Source organism: Pempheris klunzingeri, chromosome 23, assembly GCF_042242105.1.
Source record: "Pempheris klunzingeri isolate RE-2024b chromosome 23, fPemKlu1.hap1, whole genome shotgun sequence".
Classification (NCBI taxonomy): domain Eukaryota; kingdom Metazoa; phylum Chordata; class Actinopteri; order Acropomatiformes; family Pempheridae; genus Pempheris; species Pempheris klunzingeri.
Window position 1 is genome coordinate 2,600,220 of NC_092034.1, and position 21,959 is coordinate 2,622,178.

The 21,959-nt window shown below is 40.9% G+C and overlaps 1 protein-coding gene across 3 annotated transcripts; it reads right to left on the reverse strand.

Annotated features, from left to right (window-relative positions):
• Positions 1 to 614: 614 nt before the first annotated feature.
• stk26 (serine/threonine protein kinase 26) lies at positions 615 to 21,886 on the reverse strand. 3 transcript variants are annotated; one of them, XM_070854635.1, is made up of 12 exons: positions 21,811 to 21,886; positions 10,619 to 10,687; positions 10,311 to 10,472; positions 9,790 to 9,846; positions 8,911 to 9,019; positions 8,194 to 8,351; positions 4,805 to 4,990; positions 3,909 to 4,051; positions 3,715 to 3,811; positions 2,778 to 2,840; positions 2,415 to 2,551; positions 615 to 1,841 (listed from the first exon to the last, which is right to left on the reverse strand). In XM_070854635.1, exons 1-12 carry the CDS (start codon positions 21,829 to 21,831, stop codon positions 1,826 to 1,828), a joined length of 1,218 nt encoding a protein of 405 aa, XP_070710736.1. In that variant the 5' UTR covers positions 21,832 to 21,886; the 3' UTR covers positions 615 to 1,825. The 3 variants fall into 3 exon arrangements, with proteins under 3 accessions (XP_070710736.1, XP_070710735.1, XP_070710734.1); XM_070854634.1 differs by having other exon boundaries at positions 2,424 to 2,551; positions 21,799 to 21,860; XM_070854633.1 differs by having other exon boundaries at positions 21,799 to 21,860.
• Positions 21,887 to 21,959: the final 73 nt, after the last annotated feature.

A 21,959-nucleotide genomic window follows, 5' to 3' on the forward strand; every position in this document is an offset into this window, starting at 1 on the left:
TGTTTGATCCTGTTAGAAGAGTGAAAAACACCAAACCAATAAAATCTGTTAAAAAGTTAATTGATCAGCACAAGCAAAACACTTCTGGAAACAGGTTTTTGGGGTAAGATGCAGGTTACTTTCAGTCAAAAAGTTAGAGTCCACTAAATGTGCTCCTGGTGGGACTCCAGCTAACTGGTTGCATTTATGACGAGGCCATATTTTGCTAAATTGGGTCAGACGAGACAAGAAAAACAATTAAGACTTCAACGTGATGTCATGAGTGTTGTGTTGGTGTGTGTGTGAGGGTTTTGATTACTTACTGGAAAACTGTGTAGTGACGTAGGCAGCTGTGTGTTTGTTATTTTATATGAAAGCTTCTTGTGAATTCTGTAGAAAAATGTGACTGAAGATTTTTTTTTTTTTCTTTTGGTTTATATAAACGCAACCACTTTTGTCAATAAAGGAAGAGAAGTGTGGTCGAATTAATACAAAGCAACAAGACTTGCCAATTAAATTAATCTGATATTGTACGATTTATCATTATTAGTGCAATATTGGATATTTGGTCATTTCAGCCAAGACACGTTGTGATCTTTGATCTTTCCTTCTTAAGAATCACATGAGAATCAATGTTTTTCAATCAAACTTAAATATTTATTCATAAAACTCTAAGTCCCGCTACAAAAACAAAAACAAAAAAAAAGAGTACATTTCTGTAAAATCTTACATCTTTCATTTTACATTTCCCCCCTCAGCAAGCATCGTCGTATCCCTTATGGTAGATATAAAAAAAAAACAAAAAACTATACAATGACCAAGTTTTATAGTGTCTTTGGTACAAAGTGCCAGTAATACCGTTGATTGCAGCTCCCTTCATGCTCTCGAAAAGATACGGATATTAAAACACTACGTCCTTTTTGAACTACACACACACACACACAGCTCAGAAAATGAATCCCAGAATGAGCCGACAGTCAAGATTTCTCTGTAACTTTATCGTAACTTTAGCGATACTTTAATGAACTTCAGGATAAATTTAGCGAGATGCCAACAACAGCTGATTTTAACAGGGTTTCCACTGGGCCTAGATTCTTTAGGTGTGTTTAATTCAACAGAAGCGTTTGCGTCTTAAATCAGAGCTCAGGTAGACCTGACCTCCACTGAACTCCAGGATCAGGGAGCTGCAATTTAAGGCATTACTGAAAACAACAAAAAAAAAAACATGTAATATTGGCATATAATCTGTCTCAAGTGCTACTGAACAAACATATAGACATCTACAAAGTCATGACACAAAACATAGACCACCGCTGATGGACGAGATCCCTCTTCTAGACGTTTCTCTTATTCCGTTATTAAAGTCTCCTTTTACAAAAGGACTGATAGCATAAATAATTAAGGCACATGATGGTAATTCAGGAAGTTCAAAACATAACCAAAGTAGACTTACGTTTGAGATTAAGTCTGCTTATTTAAAAAAAAAAAGATTAGGTTTAATTTAAAAAAAAAAGGAGACGTTCATGACCCTGAAAAGGGAAAACCAAAAAATTTGGATTTTATTTTCACAACTTCAGACCAGGTGATCAAATCCAATATGGGGAGAAAAAGGTCTTCAACCAGAAGCAGTGAATATATTTTTATATATATATATAAAATATATAGTGTGTATATATTACATTAGTAGTGTGTGTGATGTGTGTGTGATGCAGGTGTGTGTGTGTGTGTGTACAGCGAGGAGACATCGCACAGCAAATCTCCTCCGTTTCCCATCATCCAGCAGTGTCACCGCACGGACACAGTCTCTCTTCAAATAACGTACTTCCTGTTTCCATCCCTCCGTCCTTCAGTTGGTCGTAAATCTGAGAAGAAGCAGGAATGAGAGGAACAAAAACGATCTGATGGAGGAAGACTCGGACATCTTATTCTGAATTACAGAAAGATAAAAGAAGTTTAAAGGATAACTGTGGTCCTATTTTTTACATATTTTGGTTTGGAAATGACTGATAGGTAGAGAAAAAATACAAAAAATGTAGGAGTTGGTCCAGTAGATCGCCTCAGTCTGCAGCCATGAAGGATGGATTAAGTGTAAAGTCACATAATGACACAAACAAACTTAACGATCAAAGGCAGCAGTGGAGCAGCGACTTCTCTATTCTGTGGGGTAAAATTAGTGTTTTTGTGAATGGAGTCTGGTGTGTGTGCAGAGGGGAGATATAATGGCTGTTTGTGGTTAAACCAAAAGGATTAACGGGCCCAATTCCAACACTTTTTTCTAGCTACCAGTCATTTCAAACCCAAAATATGTGAGAAACTGAATATTAAAAAACACCGGAACTGTCCTTTACGACATAAAACCAAACCAAAACAGCAGGATATTGATTTTGGAAACGAAAGAGGAGGCAGATTTAGAAAAAACGGGCGTACAGACGTACTTCTGGTACCTGGCTATGATGTGTGTGACCATCCTGTCCGTGATGCCTGGACAGACCTCTTCAGCCAATCGGATGTTGCGCTCCAGCTCCTCGATGGCCAATCGCTGCTCAGAGTGCTCCTTGTGCTGCTGCTTCAACTACAGAAGAAGAAGAAGACGACGATTAACGTTTTGTCTCAGTGTGTTTCTTCTTCTATGATTTCACACAAATGACACATTATGAGCTGATCTGCACGTTATTTTAAATCTTAAATAGGCCAAAAACATGAATTAAAATTAAGTGAGTTCACGTCTGATGAATTAAATTTATATTAAATAGTTAAATTAATAGAGAAGTATTTTGTTTTCTGCACTTTCAGCTCACCTCAGTGAAGACAGGAGAGATGACTGTGGTCAGACTGGCAGATTTAGTCAGCTGATCCTGACCCTGTGTGGAGGAGGAGGAGGAGGAGGAGGAGAAGAAGAAGAAGAAGAAGAAGGAGGAGAAGAAGGAGAAGAAGGAGGAGGAGAAGAAGGAGAAGAAGAAGGAGGAGAAGAAGAAGAAGAAGGAGGAGGAGGAGAAGAAGAAGAAGAAGGAGGAGGAGGAGAAGAAGGAGGAGGAGAAGGAGAAGGAGAAGAAGAAGAAGAAGGAGGAGGAGAAGAAGAACAAGAACAAGAACAAGAAGAACAAGAAGAAGAAAAGAGCCATTTTATGCTTTTTCTCAAGTTGACAAAATAAGAAGGTGGTTTTAAACCCAGTGGTGGTGCAGGACTGTTACTAGTAGTGGAGTATTAACATTAACATTAACATTAACATTAACACTATTTTGTTTTTTATGTGGGGCATAAAAATGACAAAGAAATAAATCTTGAGAGATAATTATTGCAAAATGTCCTGCATCACCCTCCGATAATGACCAGCTCACTGTACTTTATCCCACGTGATTGATCAGGATAATTTATAACTGTGTGATAATATAACATCAGAACCAGGAAGCCTTTAATGTCAACTTATGAAAACACAAGAACAGCAGATATATATTATATACTTGGTGTTCTTTACGTGTGTTCTGGTATTTTCATTCCTGACTAAAAATAAATAAGAACAGCAGTGAATAAGCTAAAACGATGAGGCTACGAGAGAGTTAGTATAAAGAAAGCTCCGTGTTCTCTCGTTCTGATTCAGCAGTCTGACTGCTGTGGGGAAAATATCCTGCTTAGTACTTTCTACTAAAGAAATCAACAATCTGACACAAAATACTGACTTCAAAATTGACCAATCATAAATAAAAGTGGATGTTTCTCTCTCAGATGGGACTGACCGTTCCATTGAGGACTTTCCTTCCCTCCGTCTTCTTCTTGCGGACGGTGGTGAAGGACCACTCAGGAGACTCGCTGTTCTCCTTATTACTGGAGTCACTGCACACACACACACACACACACACACACACCGTGAACATATATATATATATATATACAAATGACTGGAGCTTCCTGTTTATAGTCATGAGGTTACCCGTCCGAGTCCTCGGAGCTGCTGCCGCTGTGCTCCTCCTCCTTCCACCTCCTGAACCTGTCGATCAGCTCGCTGAGGTAGGACGTCTTCTTACAGTGTTTGACGATGAACTTGTGTTTGAGGAGCTCCTTGGCTGTGGGACGCTGCCAGAGGAGAGAACGGAGGGGGAGCGTTTAGAGATGATGATTAAAAGTGTTTAATATTCGTTTCTTCTGTGGTTTATATAAGAGGGAGGGCGCAGGGGGGCTGTTAGCCCACCAGGGGGCAGCAAAATGCAACTACAATCACACACAGTCAGAGGAAAGTGGCTTAAGATGACATGAAAACATCCCTGACCTTCTAACTGTATAAAAACTGAGCTTATAAAGTACTAAACACGAAAATTATCAGTGCAAAGTCAAGTATTTTCTTATATTTGTGCATCAAAACCCCATTCCTACCACTCCCTGTATACTAGATTGTTATTTTTATTACTTTTACATCATTGTCACCACTAAAAAGGACCCTATAGTTCACGAACAAATACTTAAGTTGCTGTCTGATGACTAAAATAAATTGTTTCCGTTATAAAACCAGCGGTGGGAGACCCAACGTACCAAAACCAGAATCAAAAATAAAAGGTCTTTGTACTTGCTGCAGTAAAATGATGTTTCTACTGATGCAGAAATGTAATATAATGTTAAAATACTGGATGATTTGACCTCTTTGGCACTAAAACGGTCCTTTAAATTGTGTTCTTTATGTCCATTAACTGTCAGATGAATGAAGTGGAGAAGAAGTACAACATCTCTCTCTGAAATATCAGAGAAGTTGTATGAAATGGAAACACTCCAGTCAACACAAGCTCCTTTAAACTTGCACTTAAATGTACTTTGCGTCAGAGTTTTGTGTCTTACGAAGGCGGGGTCCTTGTTGAGGCAGGCCTCCGTGAAGTCTTTGAAGCTCTTGGAGAAATCTCCCGTCAGCGTCGGCGGAGAAGACTTGGGGATGTAGAACAGCACTCGCATCGGATGCATGTCCGAGTTTGGAGGTTCGCCCTTGGCGAGCTCGATGGCCGTGATGCCCAGCGACCAGATATCAGCCTGTCAGAGAGACGAGCAGTCAGAACAACACCTTCTGTACGGCTGAATGTATTTTAACAGGCCGACAGTGATAAAACCAGAGAGTCACTGCAGCTCAGCTTCAAGACAAACATGTATTATGGGTCCGGATGGATGAAACCATTACATAGAAATAGTTTTTAACCAACAGCAGTGCTTTAGAGGTCTGTGACGCCGACGTAAACATCTAAAAACAGAAAGAGAGAAGCTCGTTTTAAACCCAGAGATAGAAAGTGGTTGTTTTCATTATCTCTTCATGCGTCTGTGACTTTTTGTGATGAAGCCATTCCTTGTTTTGTCTACAAAATGTTAAATAATACAGCTACATGTTGTCAAACTGCTCATTTTATTTGGACAAAAGGCCAAAATGTTCAGTTCACAGTGATAAAAAACTGATAATAATAAAAACAGAAAAATGTGAGCAGCTGGAGTCAGAAGATGTTTCACAGCTTCACTGGTTAAGTAACTTTTTTTTAAATACACTAATTGTTTAAGCGACAACTTTGTTAAATTGTTTAGTGCAAACACACACACACACACACACACACACACACACACACACAGTCAGGTGGTTTGTATGAGAGTTGTGGGCTGTGACACCCACTAACCATATGTCAAAACACACACACACACACTCAGAAGTTACACACAGGTTGAATGTCACATCATTTCAGTTTGCTCCAATGACCATGTGGCAGCCCAGGTAACACACACACACACACACACACACACACACACACACACACACACACAGTACAGTAGTAGCAGAGCTGCTCAGGGTCACATTACAACCAACAGGATGCTCGGTCACCGTTTGACTGTTAACTCTGCCGGCTCCATTACTGCACACACTGAACATATGGCAGCCTGTAGCAGGAGACCCCCACCCCCCCCCCACCCCACCACCCCCCACCACCCCCCTACACACACACACACGCACACACACACGCACACACGCACACACACACACACACACACAGACACACACACACACAGACACACACACCCCTTCATGATGGCTTGCACGTATCCTTTGAAAATCTAATACTTTCTGTTTTTGGCAAGAATTCAACATGTGACAGTTGGAGGTGGCGGAAACAAACCAGCGTCGCAACACAAACACATTATTTCCTTTTATGTTTCAGCAGTTGGTTATTTGCACATCCAGGTGATTCGGAGCAACGGCATCATGTTTCTGGTCACCTGACAAACACCGGCCCAATGTTTGCACTCTGTTTTTGCTCCATTTTTGGTCTCCACCAACTTTGTTAACTTTGTCTGTCTGCGTTCAGCTGGAGTTTTAGAGATTTTCTTCTCACTCTGCTTCTCAAACTGCACCGATGAGAGCCTGGAGAATGAACCAAAACAATAAAGTCGCAGCTGAAAAACCAAAACAATGAGATAAACGTCGCTCAAAACTAATAAACCGTAGTGACGATCACTACATGCAGCCATTCATTAGAATAAAAATATTGATTATAGCAGCTTTAAAGCCAAAACACTGTCTGGTTGAGTCCACATGGTCCCCATCTGAATAGTGCAAATAAAATACATGATGATTTGTGACTTTAGCTACAAATTCCTGTGAGGTCAGGCATCAAAACAGCACACACACACACACACACACACTTCAGCACACACACACACACACACTTCAGCACACACACACACACACACACACTTCAGCACACACACTTCAGCACAATGGCTGCCTTTTTTTGAAAGCCTGTTCTGACTGCTCATGTTACGTCTGTTGTTTACGTAACTGTTGGTCGTGTCTGCAAACTGTCTTTGGTATTTCAACAAGTCAGACTTTGTCTTTCTTCCCTTTATAGGAACTCTGTGTCATTATTGTATTAAACTACTACAAAATAAAAGCACAAGTTTAATTCCTTTGCTCTAATGTATTAGACGTATACATCACTTACATGTCTGGTTAATTTTTGCACCAATGAAAAGTGAAAATTACTCTAAAATCACTAAAACAGATAAGCCTGGTAAAAAAATAGACTTCCTTTCAAATATTTGATGTTGTTATCCTGTTTCTGGAGAATTTTGTCTGTTATCTGTGCTCTGTTCAAGCATCTACCTCACAAAACATGACTAAGAAATTATGTGGCAGTTTCTGTGGAAAGTCTTTTGGGCGTTTACGCATGAAGGCAACATTTTCACATGTTAACACATGTTATACACACATACCACTTAAAAGTAAAGACACACACACACGAATCAAACCACATTAAGCGACATTATACACACCCTAATGAACTTGACTTATTTCCAAAACACACACACCTATCTCAGACATGTATTGACACAACAAACAGACAGCAGGTCAGGACACCTCGCTATGTGATGTCATATGAGACATTTGTTTACTTTGTTATTGGGTGTCACAGCCAACCGTGTTCATGTTGTGTGTGTTTGACAGCAGCAGGTGCAGCTACCAATGTAAAAGAAAGGTAATATAATAAGTAACAACAGAAAAAGACGAGATAAGCCTCTTTAAAGCATTCGAAGTAAAACAAAAGGAGTAAAACATGGAATAACAGGTAACAATCACCAGACTTTTCTCATTCTAGTTCAACAGGACAGCGTGCGGGTGTTTCTATTCCATGCAAATAAAACCAAGGACACTGTGGAAATCATGCAAACGACCTCAAGGCCAGACACAACAACGAATCCACGTGGCCGGGGTTGCTACGGCGATAAGCAAACATGGCTCACGGTGTGAAAGGCGACGGAGGAAACCACACAGACACAGACCGTCTATTTAAAACCAGGCGAGCTGTTAACAGGCACGGCCCGAAAACAAACGGCCAGCAGCTTCCCCACGTGGAGCCCAAAACACACGGAGCGTTAGCCGATAATGGAGTTAGCTAACTTTATGCTAATGGTGCATTCCAATGGTGATCTGAGAGTTTTCTGAGTTCCCGGTCGGAAATGGTACCTTGAACACACCCTTGTAAAGGTAAGACCCTAAAGCTCTAAAAGTCCTGAGCCTGTGGAGCCTGGCCACGGCTGCTAAGCTATGATTGGACAGTCAGTGTTTGGGGGAGGGGTTTATGAGCGCTAACTGCGAGACTGCCAACACAATTCAAACCTATGCAGTTGCAGGTTTGAGCGTGAAGTACCTTTAATCTGGACGATGAAGGTCTGGCAGTGATATAAAGGGGGCGTGTTACCTTGGAGTCGTAGGCGGACTGCTGGATGACCTCGGGAGCCATCCAGAACGGCGTCCCCACGAAGGTTTCCCTCTTGATCTGCGTGTCCGTCAGCTGACCCGCCACCCCGAAGTCCGCCAGCTTCACCTGGCCGTGCTCCGACAGCAGGACGTTAGCGGCTACGGAGGATTACAAGCACTGATGAATCACCGTTCCCATTTTGGCCTGTTTTTAAATACATATTGTGTGTAGCTTCATGCTAACGGCTAACAGCTGCAAATAAAACAGGTAAAATTAACGACTTTAAAGCTCCTTAGTGAGGAAATTTCATATAATAAAAACTTCTCTCCAGTTATTCTCATTACCTAAGTGCTTGTTGTTATTACACAGATACATTCTTGGAGAAAACTGGTGAATCCTTTGTTACTTTGAGCACATTTATGGTTTGTGTCTGGGATCAAATCTGCTGTTTTATGTTTCTGTTCCACCACCATGGACAGAAATCCTTCATACAGCGGCTTTAAAAGTGAGAATTTAAACACCTGGATCACTTTTCTAGCAGTAGGTGAGCTAGTTCTACCTTTGGACCACCAATTTTGGCAGATGCTTTTGAGGGGCATTATGGGAAGTGTAGTGTCTTTTTCGAGGTGGACCCATATTAGATACTAAAAGTCGGCCTCTGCTGCAGCTATTGTGTCCGATTTTTTAAATGTATTTCTTTATTAAAGTGCAAAATACCTTTGATGTCTCTGTGGATCTTCTTCTCAGAGTGCAGGTAGTCGAGCCCCTTCAGGATCTCCTTCAGCATGGTGGCGATCTGAGACTCATCAAACGGACCCGCCCGCAGCTGCACACACACACACACACACACACACACACACACACACACACATATATATATATATAGAGGCTGTAGATAGGAACTGAAACACACCCTGCTCAGCTTCAATCAAGACAAGCCTCGACACTGAATCAGAAGTACTGCAGTATATTTACCACAAAAAACACTCTTTACAATTTATTTATGACAATTTCCAATTTTCTTCTTCTTCTTCTTCTTCTTATTGTTATGAATGCATTTTCAAAAAGGGTGGAGCTACTGCAGCCATTTAAGTTTCAAAAAGTTGCATCTTGTGGAAAAAAACCTAACAGCTACTTTAACCCTTTCATGCATGACAGTCAGGATTTTTTCACTAAGTGTTTTTATTCATCTTTAGGCTGAAAAACAAGATTTGAACTTTTTTTTTTTTTCAACCCAAATTCCAGTTCAGTAGCTCAAATATAGCCAGTGATGCATGATGTGATTAATCATAATTTCCTCTCAATATAAAATCAATACTTGGAAAATTTAGCAATTGCATGACTCCTTAGATGTTACTTGATGTCATCATATGTTTCTTACCTGCAAAGGTTTCTTTTTCTAGAAGGTTTGAACAGAAAAAAATGAGCAACTTTGTGTTTCTGGCTGTCTGTCGGCCATCTTGGCTTCACTCTGGGTATCAGTCAGTGTGTGTGATGATGCAGCTACGCCATCAAAACTCATGCATATACAAGAAAACAGCTTTTGAATAGCTGCACACTGTAGTGACCTCTGTGCATGAAAGGGTTAACACTCACCAAGTCGAGTGCTGAACCTCCACCAAGATACTCCATGATGATCCATAGTTTACTGCCCTGAGAGAGAGAGAGAGAGAGTTAGTTTTCTGACAGAAAATTAAGCTGATGAAGTATTAAATAAAGGATTAATCCAGTTTTGCTTTCATGCTGTCGGTGCTGCAGCCTGGATCCACTGGCAGACAGATTGCTCAGCTTGATCAGTTTCCTCCTGTCTGTTTAGTTTGCTGTGTTTTGACAGCGTGATGCTGCTCCAGACTCACCTGGTTAAAAGGTCAAACTGTATAACTGTAATGTTGATTCTTCAGATGACGTGTTGTTACTTTGAGACTGTGTTTCTTATCAGCCTCTTCACTCCACCCTCCCTGACCGACACTAACACGTCTACAGTGATTGTTTTCAGCCTTTTAAACTTTCCTCCGTCATCAAAAACTGATTCCTTTTAGCTCCATTTTTCCGAACAGAAACAAAACAACGTCCTCTTTATCTTCTGAGCCGTAATGGAAACACAAAGTCCGTCCTACCTTCAGATAGGAGCCGTAGTACTTGGTGATGTACGGACTGTCGCACTGACTGAGGACTGTGATCTCCTGCTGGATGTCCTCGATCTCGTCCTCGGCCTCCTCCAGGTCGATGGTCTTAATGGCGACGACGCTCTGAGAGCGATTATCGATCCCTTTAAACACCTGCAGGAGGAGGAGGAGGAGGAGGAGGGAAGAGGAAGGTAGAAGAAAAGACAAAGGCAGTTCAGTAAATATAGAATCTATCTATCTATCAATCAATCAATCTATTGGGTTTAAGAATAAAATTAAATGTGAAGAATCACACACACCTCTCCAAAAGATCCTTTTCCAATTCGATCCAATTTAGTGAACAACTCCTCCGGATCAATCTGAGAACTCTGAGAGGAAGGAGACAAGCAGAGGAGACAAGGAGGGAGGAAGGAGACAAGGAGAGAAGGAGAAGAAGGAGGGAGGAGACAAGGAGAGGAGAGGAAGGAGAGAAGGAGAGGAAGGAGGGAGGAGACAACAAATTAACAGTAGTTAATATTCACACAATTACATTATTAAAGAAGTTGTAGATAAAACTGCTGTTTTGTTTTGTATGAATTTAATGAATAAAACATTAAGTAGTTAATAAATGAAAAATAGATTTAAAGAAAACAAAATAACAGAAACAAAAACAGAAATTAGAGTAAAACCTGAGAACAACAAACGCTTTAAAGCAGCAGAGAGAGTTTCCATCACATTCCCAGCAACTTTGACTCTTATTTCCTCACACACACACAACACTGTGCAACACGGCGGCCATGTTGTCACCACAGAGAGCACACACACACACACACACACACACTCACACACACACACACACACACACACTCACAAAAACCCATAAAAACACAGAAGGAAGCAAGCATGACAGTTAAAGATAACAGGAACTGAACACACACAGCTGCCTGACCACACACACACACACACACACACACTTATCTCTGAGGGCTTCCCACTCGTTTCCTAAACTCGACACTCGTTGTTACTGCTGCGGTTTTTAAAACTCAAACTTCACAGGAACAGACGTCGCCGTGAAGAGAACATTTCTCCTGTCAGTCGATAATATCTCACCGTTAAGCCGACAAAGACGTTCAGGCATAAAGCTTCAAAAAAATTATTTGGCCTCAAAAGCAACTACACGGGGGGTTAAATGAGTCATTTTCAGATCAGATGGTCATTTAAAGGAAGAGGGTTCATCCTCTGGGGACATGAACAGCATATGTGGCAGTTTCTTGTGCACCAGAGAACATTTTAGTTCTCATAGTGGCACCAGAGATTCCTCATTTTAACGACTGTAGACTCATGTTTGTAATTCTACTCGTAGCACAACTGAAACTATTAGTTAACTAGTTGGTTAATTATCAAGCGATTTCTGGTTGAACTATTCCTTTATGGGAAATGAGAAACATTCAGGAGATGTGAGCATTTAAACTGTGAGGATGTAAAGTGAATATATTTGCATGCTGGGACATAAAATGTTGTTTTCAGACAATTATAATGAACATTTTTCAAACTTTTCTGTCTTTTTAACCAATAAACTGGTTAAATGAGACAAGAATTGGCCGAATTATCCCAAATTTACCCCAAATGTTAATATGGATGTCTAGTTTATAGCTGCAGGAGAGCAGCTGTGAGTAGTTTCAAGTGCTGCCATCATGGCCTCAACACACACACACACACACACACACACACTCTATGACACACACTCACATTTTCTTCATAAAATCCAATAAAAGTTTGGAAAAACATTCAATAAAAACACACCCACAGAAGCGTATGATATTCCTATGATGCTGGTCGAGTTTCCTCTAACTCGAACTAAAAAAAGGAACAGTCACACACACACACACACACACACACACTGCCCACAACGTTGCCACACCCTGTCAGCAAATACAGTGGTTACTGTCTAATGATACTTTTAGCTCGGCACAGAGAGACGAAGAGAAAACAAGACATGAGAGGAAACACAAAGAGGAGAACAGAGACATCAAATAACTCACAATAGAATAATATAAAAGCTTTCTCACGACATGCTGGTATCACTGCACACACACACACACACACACACACACACACACACACACACACACACACACACACACACACACACAAATAACACATCCAACATGAGAAAGTTAAGTCTCAAAGCTACTTAACGTGCTTTTAGCATCACACAGCATGTTTTCAGGGCCTTTTAAAGACAAAGAGCATCATTTTTAGGTCGCACAGAAGCACCTTTTTTACTATTTCTAATGTGTCAGAGCGTCCTGGCAGCCTATTGGTTAATGTGTAAGACACACTGTGTAACCACGCTACACTTTATAACCATCAAACAAGCAGGAAAAACCATTAAAAACTCCAGACTGTGTGCGTTAAACGAGCAGACGCTTGTTTCAGACTTGTCATGGACATTTAGCAGTGGTAGTTTATTGTTTAGGCTTGAATTTGAATTCCTTTGAATACCTGCAAACTACCGTCCTCCACATTAGCATGAACACACCGTCCGTCACTTCCCATCTCCACAAGACACTTCAAAAGCTCACTGGTGTTTTTACCTGCTGTGGCTTCTCACAGGTGTGTGTGTGTGTGTGTGTGTGTCTTTACAACTGTTAATCACAGCACATCACTACTTTATGGTTCCTGTAAGCAGGTGTAGGTGAGTAACGGCCGATTCCCAGCAGAGTTCGCCCATCCTGCACCAGAGCAGAGGTCTTCTGCCACTATTGGACGCTCTGTTTTCTGTTTATAGATTTATTTGACGAGCAGAAATGAACTCTGGTTCGAGCCGCTGAGATGTGACGACCTGCTGTTTTGTGTGATTCTCATGTGATTCTCATGTTTTTGGACTGTTGGTCAAACAGCTAACGACTATTTTCTTGATTCTCTGACTAAATATTTTAGTCTATAAACAATGTCAGAAAACAAAACAGATCCTATAATAACATTCCAGATCATAAAAGGTGAAACTTACAACCTAAAAGTCTTCAGTTTGCTCTTATAAAAACATAAAAGCTGGAACCTTTAAAAATGACCTACAGTAATGACTGATTCACTGACCAGTTGTTTAAGTTGTAGTGAAGACGTCACATTAGGCTGTGGGAATGTTTTTACAGCGATTTGGAGCTTAAACGATAAACTGATTGATTGAAAAATGAAATTTAAACGGACATGTTCACACCCGACCAAGTGGCTTTAACAGCAACATTAAAAACTGAGGAAGGAAACAAACATAACTTTATATAATATATATATTTATATAAGAGGCGTGTGATATTTCTCTCTTCAGTTCTATATCATGAAAATTATTTTTTAAAATATATTAATTAAATAATGAAAGAAAAAAATGTTAAAAAATGAAACAACTGAGAGAAAAAAAACATTAAATAAAAAAAAATTATGAAAAATATTGACGTAAATCAGCACTGAATGTTTTTTTTTTTTTTATTATCCTTACTTACTAACTGGATGAGCATTTGAATATTATTGGCAATATACTATCGTCATTTGTGTTCTCACTGACCTCCAGCCAATGAGGAAGTGCAGCATCAGGCTGTTTACTTATCAATTATGATGTAATGAGCTGATAACCAGCAGGGAGGCTTCCCCCGAGAGACAGACTGTGGACCGTCTCCTCCTCCCGTATCTTATCTGAAAGGCACTTATTACACATCTTTGGGTTGTCCGCTCTAAAATTAGATCCTTCCCTGTTATTTTCTAACCACCAACCCAGATGATAATTATATTTGCCTTATTAGGAGGAAATTTAAGCTCATTTTCCCACAAAAATATTAGAAATGTGTTGTTTTTTTTAAGAAAAAAAGCTAAAGTCTAAAAACAAGTGTTAAAATCAGTAACTATTTTCTATAAATTTGACCAACTGAACCCCAACTTGCTCCTGAAGCAGCTTCAGTGTGTGAATGGGTGAATATGCACAAACAAATAAACAAATATCCAAAGTCATATAGTATAAAAAGTATAAATAATACATCTAATGGCCCAAAACTGTGCGTTCATGTCACACACAATCAACCTGTCGTCCGTCTTGTTCAGGCAGAATTCCTTCATTGGTTTAAAGAGGTTTTGGGTTTAGAGTGCAAACACAAAAAGAAGCAAACATAAGAGAGGGAGGAGGGATTATATAAACCTGAGAGGTTACACTTTGACCTTTCTGCCTCAGCGTGGTGAAAAAACAACAGTTCGGGGAGAGAAGGGAGTTAAATATTCAACAACGGCTCAATCATTACAGACCATATGTGCTGCTCTGCTGCCGCCGATGCTTTCTGGATCTCACTGAAACTGTACAACTACCATGTTTCACCCAGAGAAAACAGTTAATGTTTCACTGCAGGTCAAATAATCTTTAAAAACGACTGTCAGACACGCCGTCTGGGAATTTTAATTTCACCTTATCAGTTGCGGGCATTCAAGGAGATTTACACGAATGCAAACAAACCTGTTTCCAGAATTAAAAAGGTTTCTCACGTTAATGTTTAACCACAGCCACAACGTCGCTCATTTGGATAAATACTTCAGCATAAATCTCCCATGTATGTATTGTTCCATAACATATGAGCAGTGCTGCAGCTACCGATAAATCTGTTGATTATCTTATCGATTGGTTCACTAGAAACTGTTTTGATTCAGTTTCCCAGAGAAAAGACCTTAAAAAACCTAAAGTTGATCCACTTTTAAAGCTACAAAAGAGAGAAAAATGGCTAAACTTAACTTTGACAAGCTGAACTAACATCATAAGTAACCAATAAATAAATGTTACCAGTTAGGAATTAATGGGGATTTTTTTATAGCAAGTGAACCTTTGTCCTTCGAAACCAAATCAAACGAAAAAAAAAAAGTCCCTTTAACGACATTAAACTGACTAAAAAAAGTGGTTTATGTATTTTAGTTGTAGCAGCTGATATCAGAGCTACTGATGTGACACATGCCTTTAATCTAACAACTACAGTACAAACAAAACAAGATTAAAAACTAAAATAAGCTGCACAAAAGGAACCAAGACAATCATCTTAAGTCACACAGAGGAATTATGTCTTATAACATTTTAGCCCCACTTTAATTTCAAAGTCATCATATCAAATTAATCCGTTCCAAAGAGTGAAACATCTTTACAATTACTGCACAGATTGCCATGAGATGTGGTGCTGAGATATTTAAAGCCCCTTGATACTTTTTTAAAGTGGTAATTAGCTAATGTTAGCATGCTGAAATTAGCATTTAGCTCAAAGCACCAGTGACTACATTTACATGCACAATATTCCTACTAAGCTGTGGTTAATATTAAAACACTCCTGTGACATGTGTCCCACAGCTACGATCTCCTGGTCTTTCTGAATGTTTAACAGCAGGTGCGTTTCTCCTTCTGACCACAAGCGTGGGGCTTTTATTTTGGAGGGGCAGCATCTCTACCTGCAGCCAGTTGGTTAGTTTCCGGCGCACAGAGCCGACGGTAAAACAGGAAGGAGACCGTGTGTCTGTCAACAAACCACAACTGAGACCTGATATGCCAAAGACTTCTCCTAAAACCTGAGTAATATCAGCGTTCCTACAAGTCTTAACCGGAAAATAGTCACTTTTGGAAGAAAAGTGGAACATTAGTGTGCAGCCTCATTGAGCCGTCCACTCTTTGTACCATTACTTTTACCGAGTTTCCAGATTTGAAACCTGTAATAGTATGAAAACAATACAATATAAGGAAAATAACTCCATTTATTCCAAATATAAAACAATCAAGTTACTTGTTCGGCAGCTTAAATCATAGAAATGGTCCAGTTTTCTGTCCAATAAAAAAGTTTTTCTATTCTATACATTTTCAGCTCCAAACAAAACCTGAAGTCAATAATCTGTATCTGAGTTTAAGTGGAGATTCAAATATAAACGACACAGAGGAGCAGTGTTAGCGGCCGACACTCACTCACACCTGAGTTTTACAGCTGGAGGTTAACTGGCGATAAGTGAAACCCGGCTGATAAGAGTCAGATTCAGGTCAAAGCTGCACAGATAGAAAGAGTCGACTTCTGGAGGTCAGTGACGTCGGTCTGGTCCACGCAAACATCCAAGTGCCCGGAAAAACTTGGACAACGCTGCGGAAACTGGAGCGAGTGAAAGAGGGAGAGGGATCCACGTTTTCACCAACAAGTGGTGTCCAAATATCCAAACAAAATAAAAGCTCTGTGTGTGTGTGTGTGTGTGTGTGTGTGTGTTAGAGGTCAAAGGTCACAGCTGTTGGAGGAGGAAGTACAAACACAGCGTTCTCAAAAATGACCTTTGCTGAGCTGCATCATGTGAAAATCTCTCCACTCTTTATCATTTCCTGTTCCGTTTATAGAAGCGAGGGTCTGTTCATGAAACCTCTGTGCAGCAGAGAGACGCTCACATTTATTATCTACGAGAGAAAACAGGAAAAAAAAAAAAAAAAAAAAAAGAGACTGGAGTTCATCTTTTGGCTCACAAGATAGAAAACCTACAACAACCAGCATGCACTGCGGCACCATCCATCCCCACCAGCTGATGGTGTCTCACTCACAGCAGCGTTTAACTATCAAACCCACTTTTCTTACAGCAGACGTACAATCTGTGTTTCCAACTGAAGCCCTGAAGACGACAAACGTCTGTTTGCCAGCGAAGGAGACGGGAAAGTTCAACTTTGTTCATTTGCATCAACAAACCAGCTTGAAATCAGCAAAGTTTAACTGAAAAACCTGATACGAACTGTTGAAAAGGTTGATTTTTTAAATATAATTTAATATACTGAAACTTTTTCGCTGTAATAAAAGAAGCCAAAGTTAAAGGAATAGTTTGACATTTTGAGAAACGTGCTCCCTTGCGTCCTGAATGTGACGTTCAGGTCCGCTTGTTAAACACGAAGCTACAGCTGCTCTCTTTGAAACGCCACTAAAACACAAACAAAGGGGCCGTTTGTGAGGCCACGTGACGTCACGTTTTAAAAAACACCGATTCTGGAAAAATGTGAACGCAAACAAAACTCCCCCCCCCAAAAAAAAGAGAGACGACAGGATTCAGGCCGCAGAAAAAGTGACTCAGCCTCGACGGCCAAAAGCTCCAAGCAGCTGGCTGCTGATAATTTCACACCCAGAAACACACAAGTGAAGTCTCTTTAAAGCTCGAGTCTGGCGGAGCCTGTGATTATGTCATGACGGGATGCCCGACTGTGAGAACAGGAGTCCTGGAAAAAAAAAACTAAATGACAAAGAGCCTCAGAAGTGGAGGACACTCCCTGTTGTTTGATCCATCTGTCGACTGTGCTGTACCTGTTCGCACGAGAGCTGGAGAGCCGGACTGATTTACGGCAGCAAGGCCAAAGTTTGGCTCAAGCTGCAGAGTTGATCCCCTGCAGGAGTTTGAGTGTAGCAGGGAAGCAGGAAGTCACCTCGTCCCAGTTTTTATCCACTAAAAAGGAGTCAGATGTGGGGAAAACACTGATACGAAGCATCTAAGGTCTTCACTTTGAGTTGAGACGTGATCTAACTAGTGTTAATTCACTTCATAACGCTGCTGTACATCTACGACTGGGCTGTTTCATCAGATCACCAACGTAAATAGTGCTGGATGAGTCTGGAGGTTCTTGGTATCTGCAGGTACCGAGTATTAAATGACCAAGAGTGTTGGAATTGGGGCTGAAAAACTCCCCAAGTCTTCACTGAGCTTTTCTCTAATCTGCTTTCTGTTAGAGAGGAAACGGCATCAAACCATCACACGTCACTAAAACTCTCCGCCGAGTCCCAAGTCAGTAAAACCAGAAGTGACAATCTGATGATAAGCATCAATTAAAGCGTCTTCCTGTGTGGCGTCATCCTGAAGGGTTTTCCCACATCGTCACTTAAACAATAAAAGGCTAATCAAGTGGCTGCAGATGAGACTGAGTCACCAAATGATGTTTTTAGTGTCACTAAAAGTGCAGCTCAGGCACGAAGGCAAAGGCAGTAAAGTAAAGGATCAGTCCGGAAAGAATTCAGAGACATGGGTGTGTTCTTCATAAACCAAAGTGTTGGATACGTTTTTTTAGAGAAGCTAATTTACACCTGACGATGGCGACATTAGTTGTAGCTGTCAAAGTCACAGCTCCACCATTCATCCTCTGGGGATAATGATAACGTTTGTGCAAAAGCTCCTAGGAAGTCATGTGACAGCTGCTGAGGAATCAAGTGGTGAGTGAGTGAGATCGTCTCGTTTTGTTCAACTAACAGTCCTAAAACCAAAAGATAGAAAAACAGTTGCAAAGATAAAACAGGTGAATGTGAAACAGTAGAACAGTGAGTCCCAAACCAGGACCACTCGTACCCAAGCAGGTACTTCTGCTATTGCCAGGGAGTGCATGGAAGAACTACAGAGTAGTCAGCTACTAGGAGACATTAAGATCTAATGAAGAAGAAGAAAAAAAATATATATATATAAATCCAAATATTGAGTCTGTTGTGACACCTGAGGGACGTGAAAACGACGTAACAAGTGTAAACAGTTAGTAAAAGTGATGAATAAATGGTTGAAATGTTTAAAATCAGCTCCATTGAACACATTTGGAACATGACGGGTTCAGTTTGGGAACCACTGCAGCAGAAAACAGCCAAACCTGACTCGTGCTTTGATAGATAATTGAATTCTGTCAGATGTGGTCATGGCACACAGGGCTTCCCTGTGAAATTGGTTTGCAGAGGTTCACAAAGTCTTCAAGGGTTTTTTTTTTTTTTTTTTTTTTGCATCCCAAAATTGCGACACGAGTCTCAAAACAACTGCAACACTTGGCTCTCGCTGTGTAAAGCGGCTCCTCTGAGTCTATGAACGGGCAGAGGGGGTCTGCGCTGTAGACCAGGTGGGCCGTCTCCGCTAAACTTCGCTGTGGTCGGCCCTGAAAGATTTGATGCCCGAGGCGGCAAATGTTACGGTGGAACAATAAACATATTATTCGTGGGAGACTGTAAAAGCATTGTAAATAACAGAGTCAGCAGGGCCACTTGTGGAAGGACGGCGTGGTTTCGAAATTACATCAGGCTTGTTTTTCTGCATCATGTAATGTTTCTTTCAAAAAGGATGTGAACACCAGTTCTCGGCATGTGTGATGAGCCAAGGACCCACAAAAGCGTCAGCTGTGTTGAGATTTCACAACGGCACAGTGTCGCCCGTTGATAAGAAGGACGAGGGTGAAACCGAGGGTTCAGAGTCGACGTGCTGCGGTCACGTCTCAGGTCCGAGTCCACACGGGGACGGCGGCGTCTCTCACTGACCCTCTCGGTCTGTTTCTGTGAGGAAGTCATGACGTTAAGCCCAAAACAATCCGGAAAGACAGACGGTGACCGCAGCCCAAATCAGTACTGGACTCAGGGAGGCAGGACTCATTCACACTTCACTACATGGTTGTTTTTAATCGGTTATTGGACAATTTTTACTTCACCTGCAGCTTCAAAAATGATAAAAGGTATTCAGGAGCACAGCTGTACTCCTTTAGCAAACATTTAGAGTCATCTGACGAACGCAAGTCCAGTATTTGCTCACCTTTCAGCTCCGTTTTGAGTCTTCTGAGAGGGTTTTTAGAGCGTTTTCACTGAAAACGACACAGATGACGATGAAAACAGTGAAGTTTGGGCCCATGAGACCAAAACAACGAGCTGAAAGGTGCTAAAACGGCCTGTAAAGCTGAGGAGAGCTGCTGTGGGTTCTTTAAAAACATTGATTATAGCAGCTTTAAAGCAATAAAAGGTGCGTATACATTTGAGACCAGGCTTTCAGGATACTTGATTTATAGCTGACAGAATAATTAAAAGCCAATATAACTGATTTAAAAATTAATAAGTGACTGTCAGAGCTGCAACAGATCCTCGACACGCAGCATATCCCATTATGCATCATCAGTCTTCTTGGCAGGTATGACACATATTTCTATCAGCCTCGGCGCTGCAGCAGCTGCTGCCGGGTGTCAGGTGTGTGTTGATTTAAAACAGCCTGACACCACTTCCGCCCCGCCCCACCGAGCAGAGCAGGCAGAGCAGAGCGAGGCAGCCAGTCCCACAGGTAGACACACCTGAGAGCCAGCCAGCCAAACAGGAGGCTTCGTTTAGCACGATCACAAGCCGCCGTACACACCTTGATAAGAGGCAGGAACGCGTCATATCGACTGATTCACCTTCACTAATCAACGCCAGGTGGGATCCCAGAGGAGGATTTTAAGCTTTTTCATACAAACTCAGTGTTGAACCAGATTTTTTGTCCCTAAACATGCTGCAGTGACGCTATAGGAAGTCACTGCTGAGCAACACAAACACAACAGAGATAACAAGGAGTATCGCAGACACACCTACCACCTCCTGAAAGGAGTCCGACTATAACACATATACAGTAGATACTTACATTTATATATGTATACGTTTAAAATAGGCTTTCAGACACCAGGAGTCACGGTGGGAGTAAAAAACAATATAATAATAAAGGCCTTAAAGTGCCAAAAGATCAATATAATGTCAATACAGGGCTCCACATACACATAATAAGCAGATACAGGAGTATTATGGGGATATTTTATCAGCCAAAACACCATACAGTCACTGTAAACTCAATGTGGAGAACCAACATCTCAACATAAGTGACTACGGAAACATTATGGAGCCATTTCAAGAGATTTAAACCTCATAAAGACAAATATAATCTGAACCCTCACATTAGAAGTCATGTAGCAACAACACAACATACAGGAGCATCTTAAGGGATTTAAACACCATAAAAATGGCTTTAAATGTAGTACAGAGAACCTGAATTGCATCATAAGTCACCATATGAACACCGTGGGACACCAGGGTCACTTTAACAGGGGATAAAGTCCCATTATAAGTCATTTTTAGACTTTACAGCGTTGCTTTAGTAGATAACATCACCGTATTTTACATCTAAACTCTGCTGGGAGAACTATAAAGGAAACAAACACCATAAAGTCACTATAAACACATTATAGAGAGATTTAAAGAGATTTAAACACCGTAAGATGACTTCACACTAAGCTTGTAGTACTACAGTCACATTATAGGAGACATAAACTATATAAAGCCCCTGAAAAGTCACTCTAAACACATTAGGAAGAGATTTAAACACCATCAGGTCACTTTAATGAGTAATAAAGTCACACTGTGGGTAAATTAAAGGGACATCTAAACACCATAATGTGACTATAAACTCAGACTCACACTACAAGTCACACATTATGAGTTCCTGTGAGGAAATGAACTCTACAAACACTTAAAGTCAACTTCTACCAACGAGTTACATAAAGAGGCGCTTCTGCACGTCCTGGAGGTTAGAAAGAAGTTTCTAACGACATAATCCCTTTTTAAACATATAGGAAATGGCCTGTGGTTGCACAACAGCCGCCCCGCTGTTGATAAACTGGTTTAGTTGGCTGAAAAAGGCCGAAGCGCCTTTAAACCCGCAGCGCGTCCACCTTTGCTCTTACCTGCATACCAGGAACCTCCATGCTGACTGCCAGGTCTGAACGCCCTGTTCCTCCTCCAGGCTCTCTTTTAGTTCTAATCTCCTCTTCTTGCTTCCCCACCACACACACACACACACACACTCACACACACACACAAAAAGAAGAAGCTC

Coding starts and splice junctions, on each gene's coding strand:
- stk26 (XM_070854633.1), bottom strand. CDS start 21,831: ATGGAGGTTCCTGGTATGCAGGTAAGAGCAAAG. Junction 9,847..10,310: donor ACTACGGCTCCTATCTGAAG/GTAGGACGGACT, acceptor TCTCTCTCTCAG/GGCAGTAAACTATGGATCAT. Junction 3,812..3,908: donor AGCTCCGAGGACTCGGACGG/GTAACCTCATGA, acceptor GTGTGTGTGCAG/TGACTCCAGTAATAAGGAGA.